The 19,249-nt window shown below is 35.1% G+C and overlaps 1 protein-coding gene across 4 annotated transcripts; it reads left to right on the top strand.

The window, feature by feature from the left end:
* Window positions 1-617: 617 nt before the first annotated feature.
* On the top strand, window positions 618-18,357 carry LOC111479645 (brefeldin A-inhibited guanine nucleotide-exchange protein 5-like). 4 transcript variants are annotated; one of them, XM_023124410.1, is made up of 34 exons: window positions 618-722; window positions 896-1,096; window positions 1,424-1,505; window positions 1,762-1,984; window positions 2,119-2,240; window positions 2,326-2,384; window positions 4,087-4,144; window positions 4,226-4,310; window positions 4,431-4,625; window positions 4,758-4,816; window positions 4,928-4,997; window positions 5,080-5,148; window positions 5,627-5,749; window positions 5,837-5,890; window positions 5,997-6,085; window positions 6,200-6,296; window positions 6,391-6,489; window positions 6,598-6,789; window positions 6,964-7,074; window positions 7,176-7,360; window positions 8,109-8,735; window positions 9,491-9,908; window positions 10,818-11,057; window positions 11,174-11,297; window positions 11,393-11,541; window positions 12,222-12,578; window positions 13,174-13,340; window positions 14,150-14,406; window positions 14,534-14,709; window positions 15,555-15,674; window positions 15,892-16,028; window positions 16,110-16,443; window positions 16,608-16,703; window positions 17,785-18,357. In XM_023124410.1, exons 2-34 carry the CDS (start codon window positions 991-993, stop codon window positions 17,845-17,847), a joined length of 5,343 nt encoding a protein of 1,780 aa, XP_022980178.1. In that variant the 5' UTR covers window positions 618-722; window positions 896-990; the 3' UTR covers window positions 17,848-18,357. The 4 variants fall into 4 exon arrangements, with proteins under 4 accessions (XP_022980178.1, XP_022980179.1, XP_022980177.1 ...); XM_023124411.1 differs by having other exon boundaries at window positions 645-742; XM_023124409.1 differs by having other exon boundaries at window positions 650-811.
* Window positions 18,358-19,249: the final 892 nt, after the last annotated feature.

Below are 19,249 nucleotides of genomic sequence, written 5' to 3'. Positions count from 1 at the left end.
CTGGTTAATTGAGTGGAAGATCATGAATTTATAAATGAGAGAAATTATCTTTATTATGAGAGGCAAAATCATGAGAGCTTATGCGGACAATATCATATCAGAGAGTCGTAATTTTAAATAATTAACCGCACAAAAAACAATAGAAAATAATAAAATATTGAGCTTAATTTTTATAAATATAAAATAATAAATAATTATGAAATAGGACTTGAGTATGTTTTTTAGGCATGCTTTTAGGTAGTTTTATAGCTTAATTATATAAATACACTTAATTCAAAGTCAAAAATGAAATTTGATCGATAAATTATTGTAATAATAAAAGTTATAATCGTCTCTAATAAAAAAAACCATAAAGCTAATTTTAATTAGATTTAAGATATTAAGGTAAATATAGGAAAAATTTAAACAAAACTATAAAAAATATCTATAACCATTCCAATTTATTTGAAAAATATTAATGCTAGTAAAAGTACTTTTAAGATATTATTTTCTCAAAATTATAATTGAGTATAAATTATTTAGAATTTTAAATGAAAATTAAAATCTTTAACCGATTTATAATAAAAGTAAAAGGAAAAAAAAAAACGTAAATCTGTAAGGTGGGTCGGTTCCGCTGACTCGTCAACCGCGGGGGAGAAAAACAAGGAAAAAAGAAAAAAGAAAAAACAAAGAAGAAATTGGCGCTGAAGCAAAAGCTCTGTTTGCTCGTTTGCAGGAGTCAGGTCCGAGATCCTGAAACTTGGTGGATAGATCTATCAACGCCTCTCCTTCACTTGCCTCGTTCTATTTCTTCAATGATTTGCTAGCATTTGTTAGCTCGACGATGTTCTAATTGTCAATTTTATTTCATTCATTCGGGGAAATTATAATGTATTGGATCTGTTTGAACTTGCAGAAGTGGAAATCGACCTGATGGATTTTATTGGCGCGGTCTGAATCGGACCTGAATGAGATCATTGCCATTGGAAGAGAAAGCAATTGGTGATAGATATGGCTGCTGGTGGTTTTGTCACGCGGGCTTTCGAGTCCATGCTTAAAGAATGTTCTGGCGGCAAGAAGTACCCGGCCCTTCAGAAAGCTATTCAGGCATTTATAGGTCTCGTTATCATTCGTTTCTTGAATTCTGCATGGTTGCATTATGGATCTGTCTGTTTCTTCCTCTGAATCTTTGGAAATCTTCTGAATAACTGTTTTCTCTTCTGCTCGGAAATTTGTTTGGGACTGTTGTTCGTACTGTTTCCACTGGTTTTACTCTTGCATTGGTCAAATGCATTGATTAGTTATTTAAGAGAAGTTTGGCATCTTTTCTCGCATTCGGAATTAGGCGAGTTTAAGAATTTTATTCGGTGTTACGTGCATGTGTATGATTTGCATGAAAATTCTCCTTGCCGTGTTGCTGATGATTCCGGCGACCGCTTTTCAGATAGCACGAAAGAGATCAATCAAAGTCAACATGCTACACCAGTCGAGACAAATCAACCAGCTCCTTCAGCTGGAGATTCCAGGTTTTACTCCGTGAATCTCCTTTGTTCTTCACAATGTAGCTAGTATTTATTTCAACATTCCTTGTGTTTTTACATCACAAAAATGATCGGAAAAAGTGGATATTAGGTCCTTAATCTTTTCAATTGTTTCATTATATATTAATTGGCTTGCATGAGACTTTAAAGTCTAGTCGTTCATTTGTGAAAAGAAGGAAAAAAAAAAAAAAAAAAAAAGTCTTTGACAGACAGGTAACTTTTCATTCACTGTTGGTTATAGTGAAACTGGAGGGAAAGCAGACGAGTCTCAGACAGCACAAACTGCACAGGAGGTTGAGAATGATGGCGGGAAAGTTGCTCCACGTGAACATGTATTAATTGTGTTAGGAAATGCTGGCAATGTCTTACATGGAGATGATGCAGAGCTTGTTTTGAGTCCACTTCGCCTCGCATTTGACACAAAGAATTTAAAAGTCCTGGAACTTGCTTTGGATTGTCTCCATGTACGTCTTTTTATTTGTCTATGAAACCTTACCCTTCGATTGATGATTGCCTTTTTAAACAGCATCATTTTCTAACGATCTTTTATGAGATTTTGTTTATGTTATCTTAAGATCTCTCATTGTATAATTGACAGAAACTCATTGCTTACGATCACTTAGAAGGTGATCCTGGTTTAGAAGATGGTAAAAATGCCCCTCTCTTCACTGACATTCTGAACATGATTTGCGGTTGTATTGACAACTCATCACCTGATAGGTATGTCCCATTGCATATTATGAACATTTTTCACATTTTTGTTCTGCTAATTTATGGCCAAGTATTTGCATGGGATGGTATGCAGTACCATTTTGCAAGTGTTGAAGGTTCTTCTTACAGCGGTTGCATCTACAAGGTTCAGAGGTACGTGGTTGTAGATAGGTGGTTATGATTGTTGCTTAATCAAGTCTTGACTTTTGAAAAGTGGATCGTGGATGAATGGGATTTTGTGCATCTTGATCTGGATTCTTTTGCACTATCTTGAGTTTTAAGTAATGTTTTAATTATGAGGTTCTCTTCCAATTTAAAAACGTCCATTGAATCGTGAATTTTATTTCAGAAGACTCCTTGATTAATGCTCAGATGAATAGAGATAATGCTCAAAAGCTGAGGGTGCATTGAAGTTATTATAAAGTTGGCTGTTTGGACTCTTGTAAATGCACTATAGCATCATTCCTAGAAAATCAGCAGAACATGTTAATGTAATATTTTTAACGATTATAGGATTTTGAAGATAAGTTGTCTTATTTTTTATTACTTTGTAATGGTGTGCAATATACCTCTCTTGGTGATCTTTTAACTACAGGAAATTCTTTCGTAATAACAACTGTTAGATTATTTGGATGGAAAGACTCTTCCTCTATAGTTCTTCAATTGGAGTTTCCTCCGCCTGCTCCTTAGGTTCTGTTCTTTTGTGCCTTTTCTCAGACATTTATTTCTCCGTTTCTTATTATAAAAGTATTAATGCATTATTTAAGGGTAGTGTCTGATATGTTATATAACACCATTTTCCATAGTAGCAACAACAAGAATCATTATGATTTTGGAATTTTTTCTAAAGCTAGGAGATCACGGATTATGTCCTTGGACTTTGGTATTGACCTGTGGGTCGGAATGTCAGATGTTCTAGGCAATTTCTTATTGAACCGTTTAATTAACTAGAGTTGAGCATGTGTATTGTATTCTTGTCGAAAGTCCTTTCAGTTAACCAATTGGAAATATTTGTTTTGGAACATGATGAAGGGGGATCTAAACTTTTTGACTCTAAAGAGACATCCACACGGTAGCTCATCACTGAGTTTTTTATTGCCTCTGCAAGCAAGTGCAAGAAAACATTCCCTTAGCTGGTTTGCTATAGGTCCATTACAGTAGTCTAGAGAGCCTCTGGATGGCCATAGCTAAATGCAATGCCCTTATTGAGACTTGATCTAGATTCATGTCGGGTAATGATGAGATGAGGTATTGGGAGAACGAGTGAGTGGGAAATGGAGCCTCTCTTTTCTTCATTGCTGTACTCTCTGGACAAGGCATCTCTGAAGCAATCTAGCAGTCTAGAAGATTGGAATAAGAGAAAATTGGCTGATGCACTCACTTCAAGAAATATCTCAGAAGGAGGGAAATGGAATATTGAGCAACCTTGTTTTTTGAAGTGGCAAGTGCTAGGATGGATTATTCAAGAGATGCTAGGTGGGGGGGTGCTTCATCAGGGACTTTCTTATAATTTGACCATTGCACGAGGCCGTTGATGATTTGTAGGGTTTGCAGAAGTCTTATTACCCAAAGAAGGGCGTTTGCTTTAATAATGGTTTTAGGTGTAGTGGATTCATCAATAATTTCTTCAAAGACAAGGCCATGATTTTATTTGTTATTGCTTGTTCCATCATCCTTCTGGAGTGATGGATTGGAAGGGTAGACCAGTCTTCAAATACTTAATGAGCTTATCGTAGACTTTCTTGAGTAGTTCTCCATATTTGTTTATTGTGAGCTTTTCTTCTTTATCTGTCAATTCTTTTGTTACGAAGTCTTCAGTTTTCTAATTTCAACTTCTTCTCTTCTTGAAATGCAGTACACGGGGAGCCTTTGTTAGGAGTCATTAGGGTTTGCTGCAACATTGCTCTCAATAGGTAGTTTGCATGTTGCCATTGTTTGATCTCTTCTTGTCAACTTAAAATAGTATAAATTGAACTATTTCCTTAAATCCATAGCAAAAGTCCCATAAATCAAGCTACTTCAAAGGCAATGTTGACACAGATGATCAGCATTGTATTTAGGAGAATGGAAACCGACCAGGTATGTAATTTAAACCTTGGTGCAAATACTTTTTTCTATTAATCGACAAGGAGAGAGATAGAACAAATTGCTTCTACCTTTGTTGGAAAGTGAGTGACAGAGAACTTGATGAACATTCAGGATGGTTTGTCTACTTCCTCTGGGACAAATGAATCCATCTCTGCAGAAATTTCCAGTACGGTAAATGAAGAAAATACTGTGAATGAAGAAAATGACCAAGAGACTACTCTAGGAGATGCACTTGATTCAGTTAAAGACACATCCATTGCATCAGTAGAGGAACTTCAGAACCTTGCAGGTGGTGCTGATATCAAGGTACATATTCTTTTTATATAGGTTTTGTTTGGAATCCTATGAGCAGTTAGTATCTTGTTGCCTTTGTTTTCCAGCATTTTGTTCCAGGAAATTTGCATGGTTATGAGTTACAAAAGATCTCGTGTTGCACAGGGTTTAGAAGCCATTCTTGACAAAGCTGTTCATATTGAAGATGGTAAAACGATGTCACGGTATATATTATAATGTTTTTTAGACTGATTGTCATTCTAACGTAATTATTGTGGAAGGATACATACTATTTTCTTGGATTATTAAAACTCTTGTTATTCACATTCTTCAAGAGGGATAGATTTGGAGAGCGTGAACATTGTTCAACGTGATGGGCTACTGGTATTTCGCACACTTTGCAAGGTTGGTTGTCTCAGAATTCTCTCTGCATTGCTGTGTTTATCATTTTAAGCTTCTCATTTGATTCTGCAGTGCTATGTTTCAGATGGGAATGAAGGAGGAAACTGATGAAGTCACAACCAAGACTCGCATTTTATCTCTTGAGCTTCTGCAGGTTAATTGCGTAACTTGGTTAATGGTTCGGCATAATTAATTATATGTTTGGTGTATGACGCAGTAGAGCACTGATATCTTCTAATACTTTGTTTCAGTCCAGAAAATTAATCTGAGTCCTTCAGATTTACTGCTATTTGTTGATGGATCAGTATGCAGTTTAATATCATCTTGCCCATGGCTGAATCTATTATGATTTTGAGAACGGAGTTCAGTTGATTGTCCTGATTTAGTTTTATGAATGAGACGTTTTTGGTTCTATGAATGAAAGAACTAATATGATTTTAAGAACGTACAAATATCTGCAAAGTTTTATTTTCTCTTTCAATCACGTACACAACTCAATGAACCATAGTAAAGAACGTTTGGTGTATGTCAAAGCTTTGCTGCACTTGAGTTACAAGAATTTATTTTACATGCTTTGAATGCTGAATGTCCATTTCCACCCCTCTTATACATTATATGATACGATCTTACAGGGTTTATTAGAAGGGGTGAGCCAAGCATTTACAAAAGACTTCCATTTTATTGACTCAGTGAAAGCATTTCTTTCATATGCTTTATTACGAGCTTCTGTTTCACAATCTCCAGTAATATTTCAGGTGTGCACGCTGAACAATCAATATTTACTATCTCATTTGAGTGAAACAGGCTGATATTTGTTTCTGATCATATCTTTCTCCTGACAGTATGCAACTGGAATTTTCTCTGTGCTTTTGTTGCGATTTAGGGAAAGTCTTAAAGTATGTATCTTCTTTATCCTGATGCTTAATAAAAAAAATTTAACCAGTTTATAAAAATTTCTTTTAATTAGATAGATGCAGTTAAACGTGATCTTTTCATTTTCAGGGTGAAATTGGCATATTCTTTCCCCTGATAGTTCTGAGATCACTGGATGGCACAGATTTTCCTGTTAATCAAAAAATAAGTGTTCTCAAGTATGACCCTCTAATGCTTGTTAACATATGGCATGGCTATGTCACTGTTCAGTCTAATTCTGCTGTTCTGTTTTTGGAACTTCATTTGACAATTTCTTCTCTGTCTGTTTCTAGGATGCTTGAGAAAATATGTAGGGAACCCCAAATTCTTGTTGACATATTTGTCAACTATGATTGTGATATTGAGGCTCCCAATTTGTTTGAACGCATGGTACGGTCTGTGTAATTTATTCTGATTTTAAATACTTTATTTGGAGTAAAACGTGTTGGTTTGGGCTTATTCTTTCTTTTACTCTGTTTTGTAGGTAACCACGTTATCTAAAATTTCTCAAGGCACCCTAAATGCAGATCCAAATGTGGCAGCTGTATCCCAGACAACTTCAATTAAAGGATCATCACTTCAAGTGGGTCTTATATTATTGCCCATTTTCCAATCTTGCTATAATTCGTGCTTGATTTTGCACGACTACTTATTGGTTTGATGACCATTTCTTTTTTCTTGACCCTTCCAGTGTCTTGTGAATGTGCTCAAATCATTAGTTGACTGGGAGAAGTCACGTCTACATTCAGAAAAGCAGAGTTTAAGTGTTCATTCGTTAGAAGAAGAGTCTTCAGGCAACGAAAATCTTGAGAACAAGAGCAGGGAAGATGTGACAGGCAATTTTGAGAAGGACAAGTCCACGGTGGAAGCTGCCATCTTTGAGGTGATTAAAATTTAACTCAACACTTCTCTAGTTATGAAGATATATTTTTCTAAAATCTTACTGTCGGCTGTTTTCTGATCTCCTTTATTGTTATGAACGTATTTATTCTGATCTCCTTTATTGTTATGAACGTATTTTAGTCCCTAATTTTTAGTTTGTTTTTATTAAACACAGTTCAATAGGAAACCAGTTAAGGGTGTTGAGTATCTGATTTCAAATAAGTTGGTGGGGAACACACCATCTACAGTTGCTCAGTTTCTCCAAAATACTCCCAGCTTAGACAAGGTAGAATCTCACTCTTCAAAGAACGCTGGTTGCTATGTTTTAATTGACACTTCTATTATGAATTGGCTCAATATAGTCTTGTTGCAACCTTTTATTTCCAGACTATGATTGGCGATTATCTGGGTCAGCATGAAGAGTTTCCTGTTGCAGTCATGCATGCATATGTAGATTCCATGAAATTTTCAGGCATGAAGTTTGATGCTGCAATTCGTGAATTTCTCAAAGGTTTTCGTCTTCCAGGGGAAGCTCAAAAGATTGATCGAATCATGGAGAAATTTGCAGAACGGTATATTTACACCATGTGCACTTGGTTTTAAGAGAAGAAAAATTATTTCGTTACTAAAGAATGAGTGTAAAGAGGGGAGGATAAGGAAGCCTCTCAAAAGGGCAATGTGTTTGAAAGCACCCTACATGGTACATATAAGAGAAAAGATGATTACAAACTAGATTGCATAGCAAACATCAGAGAGAAGCCATTGCTCTCGCATTCTCTCAAAAGTTACCTTAATAGAATAATGATAAATTCTCCAATTTCTTTTAAAACATAATTCTTGAAGAACTTCTCGGGCATTTGAGAGTTGGTCCCTCCCCTCATTTTCTTGGACATTCAATTGCGTTCCTCCATAGAATTGGTTCCAATCAGAACGTTGGACTTTGTGGTTAATTTGCATATTTCATAGGATTTGTTCCAATCAGACATATTGGGTTTTGCCTAATTTGACATGTACTGAAGCAAGATATCTTGAATTCAGATCTTCATTTTCATTTTTTTTTTTTTTTGATTGTCTTACCCTGCTTTTCGAAGTAGTCTTAAACCATATGGGAGGTGAGTGTTGAGAAAATATCTCAGTAAGTCCATTAGACTCTAATCGCTTACGTAAGATGTTAAAGATATTATCATTATCTTTTTTCCATCTCGATAATTGGAAAGATAGTTCAGAACTCAGATTCACTCATTCGTTTCCTTTTTGCTGAGATGATTTTCACTTTCTAATGGCAGCTAGTGATATGTGTTTGTGTTGTATCCATACCAGATATTGTGCAGACAACCCTGGCCTTTTCAAGAATGCAGACACTGCATATGTTCTAGCTTATTCTGTGATTATGTTGAACACTGATGCTCATAACCCTATGGTGTGGCCTAAGATGTCGAAGCCTGATTTCACTCGTATGAATGTCATGAATGATCCAGAAGATTGTGCCCCTACAGAACTCCTGGAAGATATATATGACTCTATAGTTAAGGAAGAGATCAAAATGAAAGATGACAGCACTGACAAAGCAAAAAGCCGCAGAGAAAGGCTGGAGGGAGAAGAGAGGGGAGGCCTTATGAGTATTCTTAACTTGGCTCTTCCGAGAAGAATGTCCTCCACTGGTGCCAAATCCGAGAGTGAGGCTATTATTAAGCAAACACAAGTTATATTCCGAAATCAAGGAGTAAAGAGAGGGGTTTTTTATACCTCACAGAGAATTGAACTTGTAAGGCCTATGGTTGATGCTGTAGGATGGCCTTTACTTGCTACTTTCTCTGTTACTATGGAGGAAGGTGACAATAAACCTAGGGTTGTCCTTTGTATGGAGGGGTTTAGAGCTGGTATACATATCACACATGTTCTTGGAATGGATACCATGCGCTATGCATTCCTAACATCTCTCATCAGGTACGATACCGTTTTTTATTATTATTTTATTAATTTGAAAAGATAGGGGAAAAAAAATCAAGATAGGGGAAAAAGAATCAATCTATCCTCCTAAACTTTGTAGGTTGAATCAATTAAAACCCCATATCAATTTAAATTCTGAACTTTTTCAAGAGGATCGATTTTGACCCTTTATTAGGATTTCGTTTTAAAATTGTTGATTCATACTTCTCACATGCATGTAAGACTTCTTTAAATGCAGAAATTAATACAATATTAAATTGAAATGCTAGAATCAAGTGGGTAAGCATTTGTCATAGTGTTTTTTTTTTCTTCTCCATTTTTTTTTTACTTATTCAGGAAGAATTTTGCGATAATTTTTTTTGCTACTTGTCTTGGATTTTGAATAAAGAATAATGTTATTTAGGTAATTTTAAGTTGATTTTAAATGGAATCAAGTGAAATTGTTATGAATCACTAACAAATGGTCTAAATCGATTCATTTATGAAAGTTCAGGAATTAAACTGATACAATTATTAGCTTAAAGTTTTAATTTATATAACCTGCAAAATATAAAGATATAAATTGATTTTTTTCCCCAAGATTTTAAATAAAACTTTACACATGTTTGAGTTTTAATCTATTTATTTATTGCATCTGCCTGCTGTCGTTTGTTTTAATTTCATTTTCTTGTGGTAACAAGGTTTGCCTTTGACTGATGGAACTAGTTTGTTTAAATTTTGGGAAAACTTATGTCATAACATTCTTTTGCTAGGTTTACTTTCTTGCATTCGCCAAAGGAAATGCGTAGTAAAAATGTAGAAGCATTGCGCATGCTATTGGCCGTGTGTGATTTAGAGACAGAATCCCTTCAAGACACTTGGAATGCAGTTTTAGAATGTGTGTCTCGTCTCGAATTCATCACATCGACTCCTTCTATTGCAGCGACTGTCATGCATGGATCAAATCAGATCTCCAGGGATGCTGTTGTTCAATCCCTAAAAGAGTTAGCTGGGAAGCCTGCGGATCAAGTATTTGTGAACAGTGTAAAACTTCCCAGTGACTCTGTTGTGGAGTTTTTCACTGCTCTATGCGGTGTCTCTGCTGAAGAATTGAAACAAACTCCTGCGCGTGTTTTTAGCTTGCAAAAGCTTGTTGAGATAAGCTATTATAATATGGCTCGTATACGAATGGTATGATGAGTTCGGATAAATTTTTTATTAATAACGTCATTAATAATATTTATCTCCAAATGTGTTGGGGTCATGCCATGCTAGTCTAATGAACTGAGGATATTCTTAGTTGTGACAAGGATGCTTTGACCCAGATGTGAACCATTCACTGGATTTAAATAACTGGGCCAAATGTTATCTACTCTTACAATAGTGATAGGATTGCCTCCATGATGGCCGTACTGTCATTTGTGATCTTAAATCCATTGTGATGATTAAAAAATATTTATAGGGGTGGTGGTTGCAGGGGCTTATAACTTTAAATGGTTATGCATGTCCAATTTTTTGCCTATAATATTGCTTGCTTTTCTTCTGTCACAACACTAAGATGCTGGAGGCGAAGGGTCTGTCCTCATTTTTTACAACACCTCATTCTTTCGTTGGATGCATAGGGACTGGAAGAATTTTAGAAAATAATTGTATGGAGGCACCAATTATGCAAAGTGTTAACTTTCTCCTTTCATTATGTTGCTTAACTGAGCATATTGTGCTTATTATCCACGTGATGCAATTCATAAAGTTTTAATTCTACTCGGAACTCTATGCACTGTTTATATCATGCAATGTAAAAAATTTCCTTTGCTAAATGTTATTTAGCCAAGCAAATATCATTATCAAATTTTTTTCACTCTGTTTATTGTGGTTAGCTAAGCCTCAATTTTAAAATACTTATATATTAATTGTGGGTGGAAGAATGATCTCCTCTTGATGCAAGGATGACTTTTGGAATTTCCTGGATACTTTTCATAACTTTATGTTACTTAAAGAATTTGATTGCGCATTGAGACATTAAATTTCATGTTGTAACTTATTCAATATATGTTACGTTTTCATTTTTGGTGAGGATATTTCTACTTGTGCATCTTCCAGGTTTGGGCTAGGATATGGTCTGTCCTGTCAAATCACTTTATTTCTGCTGGGAGCCATCATGACGAGAAGATTGTGATATATGCCATAGATTCTCTGAGGCAGCTTGGGATGAAGTACTTGGAGAGAGCTGAACTTGCCAACTTCACATTCCAAAATGACATTCTTAAGCCATTTGTTGTTCTCATGCGTAACAGCCAAAGTGAATCGATAAGGAGCCTTATTGTTGACTGTATTGTTCAAGTATGTCAAACTATCAACTTTTATAGCTAACTTGTACAAATCACTTCGTTATATTTGATTCTACTGGAGGTTTCTGGCACATTTATTAGATTTTTTTTTTTTTTTTTTTATTACAGATGATAAAATCAAAAGTTGGTAACATAAAGTCTGGATGGCGAAGTGTTTTTATGGTTTTCACAGCTTCCGCAGATGATGAATCTGAGTCAATTGTTGAAAGTGCCTTTGAAAATGTTGAACAGGGTAAGCATTTTGTTTCTGTTTCCTGTTGGGAGATACTTATCTTTTGGCATATTACTCCTCAAAATTTGAATATCTAATGCTGAAGAGATTTGCAGTTATATTGGAGCACTTTGATCAGGTAGTTGGGGAATGTTTTATGGACTGTGTCAACTGTCTTATAAGGTTCGCCAATAACAAAAGTTCCCATCGAATAAGTTTGAAGGCTATTGCACTCCTACGTATATGTGAGGATCGATTGGCAGAGGTTTGTTGTACTCCCGTGTAGTTTGAGTTGTTAGCAAATCACTTGCATCTAAGATGTTCTGCTTAAAAGCTCTTTGTTTTTTTTCCATGAAAGATTGCCTTCTTTTTTTGTTTCTTTCTTTTAAAGTTTTCTTATGAGTAGCGACCTTGATGTGCAGCCTTGAGTAGTGGTGTTAGCACAAAAGGACCAGATTCTGAGTTTTTATTTTGAAGTTTCATCATTCACATCACCAAAATGTTGGATTATATGACCAAAAGAAAATGTGGGAGACTTGATTCGCTTCCATTAGAGGGAAGTGATAAAAAGAAATTTTAGGTGTACTGTAAATCACTTTAGACTCCAGAGTAGTCTCTTTAAGGTTAAACTATTCATTCATCTTCATTTGGATTCCCTAGTGAAAAAAAAAAAAATCAATTGGATTCCAACTTGATGTAATCCTTCTGTTGGGAAATAATATTTGCTTGATTACTGAGGATTTTGTGGGTATAATAGCTGCACAATATACTTCTTACAGATGCTTCAATTAGTTACCATACTGAAGCACACGTTTCAGATGAATCTTATTTTATTTGTAGAAAATTTGGGGATAATGATAGTAGTGAACCTTTGATAACTATGTTGATACTTAGTTTGGATAATTCAATATTCCCTCCATTCAATTCAATTTCTCTAATGCATAGGGTTTCATACCTGGTGGTGCTTTGAGGCCGACCGACGATAGTGCTGATCCAGTATTTGATATGACTGAGCACTATTGGTTCCCAATGCTTGCTGGGTTGTCAGATTTGACATCAGACACGAGATCAGAGGTCCGGAGTTGTGCACTGGAAGTTTTGTTTGACTTGCTCAATGAGAGAGGTGCCAAGTTCTCAAAATCATTTTGGGAGAGCATTTTTCATCGCGTCTTGTTTCCAATTTTTGATCACTTGAGACATGCTGGGAAGGAAAGCTTGAATTCTAGTGGTGATGAGTGGCTCCGTGAAACAAGTATTCACTCGCTTCAGTTGCTTTGCAATCTCTTCAATGCATTTTACAAGGTATTAATGGGCTTAAATTTGGTTATTTTTAATCTAACCATAAATTAACTGCCAAAATGGTTTTTTGAAGATAAGATTTCTTCCTTCTCAATTTTTTTTTTCAATGTTGTACACTTCTCGGTGGTGTCAAAGCTATAGCAATTCATTTTGTGAATACCCCATTTCTTTGATTCTTCTTAGCCTTCTTGTAAGTTTTCTTAGGGAGGGGGAGCCTCTTCCACTCGCCCCCAGGTTGTTCTTCCTTGTTGTGGGGTAAATTATCCTTTCTGTTCCCTATAAAGAAAAACAGTAAATCAAAATGGTATTCAACCTTATTTCATTGAGTTTATATGCCTCTCAAGGAGGTGGATAACTGTCCAACCACATAGCATTTGCCATTAGAGAAATGCATTCTTCGGTTACTCTTGCAACTGTTGGGAACAAATCCACGATAGTTAGGGATCAATATATATATATATATATATATATATATATTTTTTTTTTCTTTGCTTTTCACAGATCATTTGTTGAATCTCCAAACTATGCTTCTCAATTGACTGTATTTAAGTTTTTCTGTAAACCTTTTTGTATTGACAAATATTATTTCCTTCTTTAGGAGGTGTGCTTTATGCTACCTCCACTGTTGACCTTGCTATTAGATTGTGCAAAGCAGCCGGAACAATCAGTGGTTTCATTGGCTTTGGGTGCTCTGGTGCACCTAACTGAAGTTGGCGGACACCAATTTAGCGAGGATGACTGGGACACATTGTTAAAAAGTATAAGGTGAATACTACTTTTTTTTAATCTCTTTCTTTCTTTATAACATTAAACAAACTTACTTCAACTTGATATATGAAAAGTTACAAATAAGTAAAGAGCCAACAGTTACAAATTAGTGATGAGACAAAAGTTAACAAAACTGAAAATAATTTGTACAAGAACCATATTCCATTATTTATTATTATTATTATTTTATTTTTTTTGGGGAGGGGGGATGAGAAATTTAGAGACCGAGTTCCTTATGTTTTTAATGAGGAACAAAGCCCCAATTCAATTTGTGTTGATTACAAATCTTTTGCCTTTCTGGTAGCTTGACATGAAATAACTATGAAAAATTCCAATGATCGCTTGACAAACAATTAGTCTTCTCCTCTGAGAAACAATCAATCTTCTCAATCGACAAACAATCAATCTTCCACTTGACAAACAAAATTTCTAGTTATTTATTCATTTATTATATTTATTTTCTATTTTTGTTACCCTTAAGTTTGGCAATGATGAATAAAAGAAATTCTAGTTTATACAACACTTCTTCCTTGATCAGCTTCCCAAGCTTCTAGAAATTGCAAGCTTCTCACCCCAATCTTTCAGCCACTATCTTGACTCCAAAGAGATTTCAAAGGTTTTGAGAGCCTTGTAAATATATATATATATATATATATATATATATATATATATATATATATATATTTACACTTCCCTCTTATCTCTACATAAGAAGCAATATGCCATCCCCAAATTGAATATGTAAAGGTGGATATTACTATTATCGTTGCAAATGTCCATTATTGTTTACGTTTGTCTTTTCTCAGAGATGCTTCGTACACAACTCAACCACTTGAATTACTAAATGCTTTGGGTTTCGAGAAATCAAGCCATGATGAGGTGAATATTGTTGGTGGTACTTCCTTGAGGTCAGTTAACCTGAAAGAAGCAAAGAACCATCATCTTGATGTCGGTGACCATGGAAAGGTATCTCCAGCATCCTCACCAAGGGTTGCAGATATCATTAGTCGGAATCCCATTGAAGAGTCTGGGTTACGTGTTTCCTCATATGAATCTGATGAAGGTTATTCTTTTAGAAAACTGACGAGCCACATTCCTTTGATTTCATTGTCACCTTTGTAAATAACGTAGGTTTGACCATTTAAAATTGTGTGTAAAGAAAGTAAGGAATGAAATTCTTTATATTGTAGGTCTTCAATCACCGTCAGCAAGAACAAGAGCTGCAGAACCTGGAAGTTTTCTGCGGAGTCAAACAATAGGCCAAAGAATTATGGGAAATATGATGGATAATATCTTTGTTAGAAGTCTTACTTCAAAATCTAAGGGACGTGCATCAGATGTCTCTGTGCCATCTTCTCCAATAAAGGTATTGTACTTATGGAATATATTTCCATAAGTTGTCTATGACCTTATCACGTATGTAGGATAGGATTTCTTGTTTGGAACTTCTAGTCCAATTTCCTATTTAGTTTGTACATTTCTTTTTCTTCTCCCGTGAAATTTGTTTATTGAGAGAAAAAGGAAAATGATTGACATGACCCAAACATAACACTTGCTCGTTCAAATAACAAAGTAAGGTGAAAAGCATGGTCAAGAATTATGTGTCACTTTATGATAAACAAATTTGTTTTGCAAGTTCGTTATTGTTTGAACGGTGGTTAGATTGAATCTTGGGTTTCAAACAATGATTCAGTTGATGATAAAGAAGGAGAATTAGTTAAATTCCCCACCCTGACAGAAAAAAGAATCGATCTAAGTTCTATTGTGTATGACTTATAGTGATCATGTTATCATACGATACTTAGTAAAACATTCATAAAATGTCTCACAATTGAGAGACTAGGATCCAGTGTAATTCATTTTATAAGAATCCAAGCAAAGACTTGAGTTTTCTTATGCAAGAGTGTTCGCCATAGAACCGAGAGACCAGGGATCAGTGTAGTACTAAAACAGCATCTGCAATATTTGCATTTGGAATAGTTGACTTATTGCTTCATGCTTAATCAATCAAGGACTGGTAGTTATTCTTCTATGTTAATGTGCTGTAGCTTGCTTTCCATGTTTTCGAGCATTTTATTCAATATGTACTTTATGCTTTATTTTCTAGTTTAAAATTAAGACAGTCTTTGCAGAATCTAAACACTGACACCTAAAGACCTATCTCTTTTATGTTCTTGCATTTGTTTAAATTTTCACACAACACCATTGTAGCTTCCTCCTGACACTGTGGATCCCGAGGTGAAAGATGATGGGGAAAGTTTGCTATTGGGGATTGTTCGAGGAAAGTGCATTACGCAACTCTTACTTCTTGCTGTCATTGATGGAATTCAGGTTTGAAGCTGATTATTTTATTGTACTTGCTTATATTATTGTAATAATTTTCATTCATTCCTATATATCCTTTGTCACCTGCTGGTGGTAAAGTGGTGAATGAGAAGTTTACACTGAATGTGGTGGGGACCAGTGGTGTAAATGGGAAAGGGAGCTGCTATGAATTGTATTGTAAATTGTTTATTTCCACATTGTAATGCCTGATGGATTCTTGCAGAAGAAATACTGGGACAAGCTTGGAGCACCACAAAAGATTGCCATAATGGACATTTTGTTATCTTTGCTCGAATTTTCCGCTACTTATAACTCATATGAAAATCTCAGACAGCGCATGCATCGTGTTCCTGATGAGAGGTAGACAGAGAAAGTTGCACTTTTCCCTAAATGTATCTAAATTTTTGTAATGAAAGATAATCATATTTCTTCCTTACACAGGCCTCCACTAAATCTTCTTCGCCAGGAGTTAGCTGGAACTTCAATTTACCTAGACATCTTACTTAAAGCAACTTCGGGATTTAATGGGATTGAAGCAGAACAAGAAACAACTGTCGATAATCTGGAAGTTGATACTGCATCAGCCAAAGATGATTTGACTTCCCCTCAGGATTCTAGTGCAGTTAACAATGTTGACGGAATAGCTGAAAGCAGGCTAGTATCGTTCTGTGAACAAGCTCTTAGGGATGCATCTGATCTGCAATCCTCTGCAGGGGAAGCCACTCACATGGATGTCCATCGAGTTTTGGAGTTACGTTCTCCGGTGATCATTAAGGTATCGATCAGTTGGCCGTTCAGCTTTTAAATGTACTACATAAGTGTGATACTAGAGTTGTAATTTTTTTTTTTTTTTTCATTTTTATGACCGAAATAGGTTGTTCTTTCTTCCAAGTTGAAATGCATAGTTTAAGAATAATTGTTTCAATTTTTTCTATCCAGGTGCTCAAAGGCATGGGCTTTATGAACAGTCAGATATTCAGAAGACACCTGAGAGAATTTTATCCTTTGCTTACAAAACTTGTATGCTGTGACCAGGTATTCTCCTGCAAAATGTTTAATATTCTCAGTGATATTATTTTCTTTTATGGGTATTACGAGGCTGTGTTATGTGAACATGCTTATGTATGCAACTATGTGACCTTTGAACACTATCTGATAGGGGTGAGAGCTCTTCACCGTTGCTACTTTTACCAGATAATGGTGTTTCTTTTTGGTACCTATCTAAGGTTTTGTTGTGGCCCCTGTAACTTTTGCTGCCTCTTTGAGAACATTTTTATGGCTGCCATAATTTTTAATAGTTTTCTTGTAAGAGCCCATGCCCACTGCTAGTAGATATTGTCCTTTTTGGGCTTTTCCTTTCGAACTTCCTCTCAAGGTTTTTAAAACATGTCTGTTAGGGAAAGGTTTCCACACCTCTATAAAGAATGTTATGTTATCCTCTCCAACCGACGTGGGATCTCAAGATCCACCCTCCCTTCGGGGTTCAGCGTCCTCTCTGGCACTCGTTTCTTTCTTCAATCGATGTGGGACCTCCCCAATCCACCCCTTTGGGGCCCAACGTCCTTGTTGGCACTCTGCCTCGTGTTGACCCCCCTTCGAGGCTCAGCCTCCTCGCTGGCACATCGCCCGGTGTGTGACTCTGATATCATTTACAACGGCTCAAGCCCACCACGAGCAGATATTGTCCTCTTTGGGCTTTCCTTTTTGTGCTTCCCCTCAATTTTAAAACACGTCTGCTAGGGAGAGGTTTCTACACCCTTATAAAGAATGTTTCGTTCTCCTCTCCAATCGACGTGGATTTCACATTCCTTTTAATATTTGTGCCATGATTAAAAAAAAAATCTTTTTAAAACTTAAAAGTAGATGTCATTCATGGTTGTCTATTTACTTCATTACAAACAACTTTTTATTATCTTTAACAGTGGAGTGGAGTAGTTCTATAATTCATTTGACACGGCTGGATTGGTGATCTTCTATTGGCTACTTTGTCCAAGTCAATGTTTTGGACTGCATTTATTGACTGTGTTTTTTTAATCCAATGCATAATAAACGAGATAGATTCAGTGTGTTCATTAGGGATATTTCTTTCTGATTACTTTTTTCTTGGTTTGTTCAGATTGATGTTCGAGGAGCTCTTGCTGATCTTTTCAAGATACAACTGAAAGCACTATTGCCATAGTTTCTATTGATTCTTTGTTCTCAAATCTCCCAAAGAGTGCTTTTAAGCATTTGTTGCTCAAGAAGATCAAGCTCATCGTCAATGAGTTCTCTTCGGATGACATTTATTTCGTCAATGTTAGATTTTTTGGGTAGGAAATGGAAGGAGAAGGTAAAAGTAGAAGTTAACCACGGTAAAAAAGGAGGCAAACAGCACCATATTTTATAACGGATGAAGTGAAATTATTATGTCTCCTTGGTGTTACTGCGTGGTTAAGGTAGCTGAGGTAAAAATTTCAAATATTATGCCCACTCTCCAATTTTGAGGTGCGAATTTTTTACTTGAGTATTAAAGTATTAATTTTAATGACTTGTAATTATTCATATTAGTTATCATCTCATTTGATTGCAATGCTTTTTGTTTTATTTCGATTTAACCTACGTGCCCATTTATGGTTAGGTACTCGAGATTACCCCCTCTTAATTTAAGCTGCTATTTGGGAACGAGGATTAAACCATCGACCTTTTAAATGGTAATTAATTATTGTTCTGATCAAATATGCTCGAATTGATGGATAAATATTTATTGATGACTATAAATGGGGGGTTTTCATATTTGACCCTTTTCAAGCAATTGAAGAAGTCTATTTGGTGTCACATTCAAGCATTAAATTATGAACTTTTGGATAATAATGATATAAATGCCTCTTTAATTGTGGAGAATATTATGGGTGATGGTTGATGAGAAGTTTTCAAAACTATCTATGATTCTATTAGTTCCTGGAATCTGCTTCGACTTGTAGCTTTATTCTTATTTTTTTATTTTATTTCCACAATTAATTTTCATCACTGTACTACTGAGATCCTTTCTTTCATTTCTCCTTTGAAATTTTCCCATTTTTCGTGTTAATCTACACTCGATTACCAATAATCAACAAAGATTATGTTATTTTCTTCGTGTATTGGATGTCGTTGTTCGAACAAGGCATCAAGAACCTCTCTTAGATATCAAAGGATCAAACTCGGTTTAATTATAATTTACTCTCTCAATTTTTAAACTTTCATGAATCTGTTTAATAGGACATTGTTCAAAAGATGTGTAATTTTTTAAAATTGTCAAAATAGGTCCAGAATTAATTAAATACAAAATTGAAAATTCAATAACTTATTGAATATAAAATAAAATTAGAAAACTATTTTATAAATAATTTAGACTTTTGTAAATACATTTCTAGAACGCTAATAATTAAAATAATGTAATTTCTTGTTTTCTTATTTTCTATTTAATTATATCTTTATAAATTTGAAAACTGACTATTATTTTTTTTTATTATTATATTACATTACTCTAAACATTATTATTTTAGTTTCGGTTGATTTTGATTATCAAATATTTAAAATATCTAATTTATTTGATAAATTTT

The sequence above is a fragment of the Cucurbita maxima genome, unplaced genomic scaffold (assembly GCF_002738345.1).
Source record: "Cucurbita maxima cultivar Rimu unplaced genomic scaffold, Cmax_1.0 Cma_Scf00005, whole genome shotgun sequence".
Taxonomy (NCBI): domain Eukaryota; kingdom Viridiplantae; phylum Streptophyta; class Magnoliopsida; order Cucurbitales; family Cucurbitaceae; genus Cucurbita; species Cucurbita maxima.
The sequence above is the reverse complement of the archived record's forward strand: the minus strand, read 5'-3'. Positions and strand labels throughout refer to the sequence as shown.